General features: G+C 56.5%; 1 protein-coding gene across 1 annotated transcript in view; it reads right to left on the bottom strand.

The window, feature by feature from the left end:
• The window catches only part of CRYGN (crystallin, gamma N), a 28,663-nt gene that overhangs the window by 752 nt on the left and 22,337 nt on the right, over positions 1-5,574 (bottom strand). The window contains 2 exon segments of the mRNA XM_010857356.1: positions 1,465-1,634; positions 3,317-3,565. Coding sequence (XP_010855658.1) covers positions 1,465-1,634; positions 3,317-3,565 — 419 coding nt within the window.

Raw genomic sequence — 5,574 nt, 5'->3', positions numbered from 1 at the left:
CTCCAGGCAAGAACACTGGAGTGCCTTGCCATTTCCTTCTCCAATGCATGAAAGTGAAAAGTGAAAGTGAAGTCGCTCAGTCGTGTCTGACTCTCAGCGACTCCATGGACTGCAGCCTACCAGCCTCCTCCGTCCATGGATTTTGCAGGCAAGAGTACTGGAGTGGGGTGCCATTGCCTTCTCTGGGCCACAGGCTTACATATCTCTTTTTCAAATTGAAGTCACAGGAGGCAAAGGATGAAGGCTCCATGGGGAGTGAGCAGAGCCCAGGTCCAGAGGTGGCATCCACCATGGGCAGCCTCCAGTGACCCCTCACCCGTCTGAGCCTCATCTCCTCTTAGGCGAACTGGGGCCTGAAGTCCCTGTAGTCAAATCTTAGCTCCTACCTCCATGCCTTCTTTTCTAAACAAGCCCCTGGGACCCCTGAGAGTGAGTGGAGGTTGGGCCTCAGGGCTCAGGATATCTTCTACCCAAAGGTACGGCTCTGGCCTCACAAGACACAATTTAGCCAGCAAATGGTTGTTTTGGAATTCTCCCCCAGATTCCCAGGTGCCATCAGCTTGGGGCAAACCTGGAATTTCTGAAAGACCTTTGGGTCAGGGCCCAGGGTCCAGGGCCCAGCAGCCAACATCAGCCATGCCAGGAAAGGTGGGGAGCGTCTTCCTTCAGTTCCTGGCATGACCACCTCTGGCACCCTGACCCCGTGCCTTAAAGGATCCCATAGACGCTGTGACAAGAGCTGGGCTCCTGGCACCCATGTTTTGGGGCTCTTCTGGGGGCTGGAGCTGAGGTCTGGGGAGACTCCCAGCTCCAGAGCAGGGACAGTCTGACTTGGAGCCAAAGGCCTGGCTGTCATCCCAGCAGGGCCACTCACTGCAGGGTAGGGATAACTTTCTGGGCCTCAGCTTGCTCATCTGTAAAATGGGGACACACGGTCCACCCAGCCAGGTAGGTGGGGAGGAGATGGCCAGCTTGGGTGCGAGCAGGGGCTGTGAAACTTGGCCCGATGGATGTGCACAGTGGGTGCAGAGACTTCCTCGGCTGGTGGAAGGAACAGGGCGTGCAGGGAAAACCCACTCAGCCACATGGTCCATCAGAAGTGAGCCACCGTGAGGTACCTCTCCCAGGGAGGCCCGCCTAGGAGGGCTGGGCGCTTGGTAGGAGAGAGGTCCAGTGCAGGGTCAGTGAGGGGTGGGCAAGTGGGCAGGGCCACCCTGCCCAGAGCAGGCTTCCCCTGGCTCAAGCAAACCATAGCCCAGCCCAATCCTAGAGAATGTCTGCAAAGGGCCCCCTGCCCTTTGCAGGGGGGTGGGCGGGGGCCCTCTGGAGCCCCGTGTCCCCTCACCCTCGCCTTTCTGGGCCAGGGAGGCGGCTGGGGGAGGGAGGGAAAGGGTCTCAGGGCAGGGGACAGCCTGCCCCTCTGCTGGGGGTCCAACCCACCCTGGCAGGCAGGGACCCATGGGCAGAAGCCAGGTGGGTTCTACTCACGCTCCGTCCCCGTATGCCTTGATGGCGTTGACACAGTTCTTGGTCCAGCCCCGACTCTGAAGGAAGGGACAGTCTTCCTTGAACTCCAGGCACTGGCCCGTGAAGTTGCAGCCCTCGAAGATTTCTAAGCGGAAGTGTTCCCCGTGCTGCGGGCCCCCACCGAGAGCGAGGAAGGGAAGAAAGTGAAGGGAATGCCCACAGAAGCACGTGTGGGTGGGAACGGAAACTCACCCAGGGCCCTGGGGGCACCCAAGAGCTCCTGGGCTGAAGAGCTAGTGAGTTCCACGCCCCTCCCCAGCCCAACACCCGCCCCTCAGCCCAGAACTTGCAGATAAGATTTGTTTGGATGAAAGGCATCTATTTCTTTAAAAAGATTCAGGGTCTCAAATCAGTCTACTCTCCTCTTTCTTTAACTAAAGAACCCAGGATCCAGAGAGGGCCAGCCCGCCTGGAACAGCGGCCCCCCTCTGACCGGCCTGGGGCACTGGGCTTCCTCTTGCCCAGACACACCACGGCATTCCTGTGCCCATCACCGCCCACCCGCAGCCCCACGCCGGCAACCCCGCCCTGGGCTGCAGGCCACGGGCAGCTTTTAAAGGATAATATTTTACAAACTGTAACAGAACCTTTTATTAAAACATGAAGCCAAAAATCTAAAACAAATAAGAGATCTCATTTGCTGAAATCCCTGCTGGCTCACTGGGCCGAGGACATACCCTCTTAAGAGTCCCCTGTATTTCCAAAAGCCCGAGGCGGGCCAGCTCTCCTTGGGCTCTGGCGCCGGTGGGGGCTGGGTCTACGCCAGAGCTGGCCCCAAAGACAGCTCTTTATGAGAACAGCATTCAAAAGATACCCGGGATAGTTTTCATACAAATAGCATTATGCAAGACCCAGGGCCAGCCATGGCAATTCCTTTTTTCCAAATGTCCGTGACCTGATAGGAAGCCTAAGAAAGCATTCTTACAATCTGAGAGGCTGAAGCCCAGCTGGGTTTGCAGTGTGGAAAAGAGAGAGGTTGAGGGGTTTCTACTCAGAAAGCCCCTCCCCTGGGGTCCTCAGACGCTCGTCCAGGGAGGCGCTCCTGCAGACACAAGGCCTGAGATGCCCCATGAGCTGCTCGCCTGGCTCCTCAGAACCAGCTGTGTCCCTGCCCTAGCATCCAGAGCTCACAACAGGCCGGTTAAGACTTGAACTTGGGTGACTCCCAAGGAATGGGAATGCCCAGTCCTCAAACCCCACACTAAGGACAACCAGACACACACAGTCCTTCGCCAAGGAGGAGGGACACCCCTCGTCGTCCACCCTGAGAAATGGCAGCTGTCTACTGGGTCCTGTCCCCTGGTTCCTGCTGCCTGGCCAAGGATACCCAAGCTTCTTCCATCAGCCACTCCATCAAAGGCTCCCGAAAAGTGTTACAAGGTGATCTGCCTGGTGGACACACCAGGCCCACAAGAGCCTTACTTTAGCTGAATGCTTCCCCCATCTGGTTGCAAATCCAAACTTCTGATGTTTCCAATAGCGTTTTAAGTGGAAAATTCAGCAAGATTTTGGCATTGGAAATTGAAACTGATGCACTGCTGAAAACCCGGTCATGAAAACTCCCAGGGGCTCTCCGATTTGGTCCCCACGCATGGGAGTGGCTAGGTCTGTGTAGGGACATCTCGCCGTCTTAAAGACCCCATGGTCTCACCCGTTCCTAAAGCTGGGAGGGTCACCCCCCTCCCAATACCTGTTACACGTCTTGAGCAGGCTCACGGAGCCCTGGATCACTCCAGCAGGAAGCCCCGCAGCCCCACGCCGGCCAGGTGGAGGACCCCAGCCCACTTACCATCCTCACGGGCCGACAGGAGCCCATGTGGTCGTTGTGGCCGTTCCAGCGGTAGAAGTCGGGGTAGTCGCCATGCTCCAGGATGAACTGCTGGCCCCGGAAGTCGGGGTGGTCGAAGCAGACCCAAGCCCCACTCTCCACGCGGACCGAGTTCACCCTGTTCATGAAGCCTCGATCCTGGAAGTTGTCACAGTCCCCGAAGACCTCCAGCTTCCTGCCAGTGAAGTGCTTGCCCTCGTAGAGTGTGATCTAGAAGAGCCAGGTGAGAGGGCACAGGGTTGGGTGCACCTCTCCTTTCAGTTCTGGGAATGGACACATGGGGCCCAACACCCCCACTGAATCCTGAGTCCCCAGGCCCAGACCTGCTGCATACACTAGGTGCTCAACCCTGTCTCTTGATCAGGTGAAAGAATGCATGGATGGCAGGTTGAGATCAGCCGCAGTGCCCGACCATCCCCACCCCGGGGGCCCACGGTTCAGCAGACAAATCTCAGAAGATCCGAGGAGACAGCCACTTCCCCTTTGTCCAGGGGCCCTTGTGAAAACAGGCTCTTTTCAAACTGCCACTGCAGTTTTTAAACTCGATTTTTGTTCATCGTTAAAACACAACATCCAAAGAAATGCTTCCAAAAGAAAACACTTCACTCAGGACTCGCCATATAAACAAATACTGTTTTCAGAAAGTCAGGTTTCTGGGATCCGTCTGCTTCACCGGACAGACTGAATCCAACAGAGCCACGTCAGGGCCCGGCGCGGGATTAACGGCTCAAAAGCAGGTTTTTTCAGTGTAGCCGCGTCCCTTTGTGCCCTGGGCCACTCCTCCGGGTGACATGCATGTGTTAGATCTGGAGCTTTTCTAGCCCGGCGGTCAGTTCAGACACCGTGCTCCATGGTGATGTAGCACTGAAGGGTGTCCTCACACTGAACACTGTGAACCAGATGGTAACCAGACCTATTGTAGTGATCATCTGGTAAGGGATAAAAATATCCAGTCACTACATTATACACCGGAAACTAAGCCAATCTTGTCAGTCAACTGTACTTCAATAAAAACAAAACAAAAACAAACATGAACCATATCAACCTCAAACTCACTTTCTGCAGAGGAACCTAAAATTCCGACCATTCAATAACTCTTCAGGGGCTGCCCTGGTGACTCAGGTGGTAAAGAGTCTGCCTTTGAAATGCAGAAGACCTGGGTTTGATCCCTGGGTTGGGAAGATCCCCTGAAGAAAGGAATGGCTATCCACTCCAATATTCTTGCCTGGAGAATCCCATGGACAGAGGAGCCGGGTGGGCTGCAGTCCATGGGGTCACAAAGAGCTGGGCACGACTGAGCGACTAATACTTTGGGCTCCTAGAAGGGGCCTGGCAAAGTAATGCTACCTGGACCCAGTGACTGTGGTCAGCCTGTATGTGGGCTGACTGATGGTACAACTGCCTCCCTGGGCCCCTCGGAGTTAAGTGAGGCCAGAGGCTTTGGCCAGAGGGATGTGCGTGGACTCGCAAGCTCTGAAAACTTCTCATTTCTCCTCTTTGCTTCTGCCGCTGTCAGGGTGTCACTCTGCAGCACAGAGGGTGTGTGGACCGTGGTGGAGGGAGCTCTTGGGGCTGTTTGTTACTGAGGCATAACCTAGCCCGTGCAGACAGATGCAGTAATACTCTCACTCACTAACCTTGAATGTAACCCCTGGGGTCCAAAAGACAGGGAGCTAGAGAAGAGGGGAGAGGTCCAAATTTACCCTCCTTCCTGCACAAGTCTGTTTGAGGGCTCTCCCCACCCCCAGATATTCAAGGACAACTGGTCACCCACAGAATTCGGAGGCCCCCTCAGATCTGAACAGTTGTGCAGAGAACTAGTCCCGAGTGTCCCTGGGCGGATTCTGAGGAAGGAGCAGTCACATTAGAACAGCCTCAGGGAAAGAAGTGGGGCCCAGGGCCTGCGAGGCAAGGCAGGGGTCCCCCACCGCAACCCAGGCACCCCTCACAGCTCACCACTCGGCCTGCTCCTGGCTGGGGGTGGGGGTTGGAGCCCCAGAGCCAGCGCTTGCTGGAGGGGCTGGAGGGAGTGTTGGGGGTACTTCCTAACCCTCACATCACAGAGGTGCTCAGCCAGGGCCAGGCTACCCCCGGGTTGTCAGAGGCAAAGGGCACCAAGCAGCAATTTGCCACTCTCCGCCCCCAGCCCCCAGCCCGAGCACCAAGAGCCACGGAAGCGGGTTCTGGGCCCGCCGCAGGCACTCACCTTCCCCGAGCGC

Source organism: Bison bison, unplaced genomic scaffold (genome assembly GCF_000754665.1).
Source record: "Bison bison bison isolate TAMUID 2011002044 unplaced genomic scaffold, Bison_UMD1.0 scf7180017864379, whole genome shotgun sequence".
Taxonomy (NCBI): domain Eukaryota; kingdom Metazoa; phylum Chordata; class Mammalia; order Artiodactyla; family Bovidae; genus Bison; species Bison bison.
This window is presented reverse-complemented; position numbering and strand designations above follow the sequence as displayed.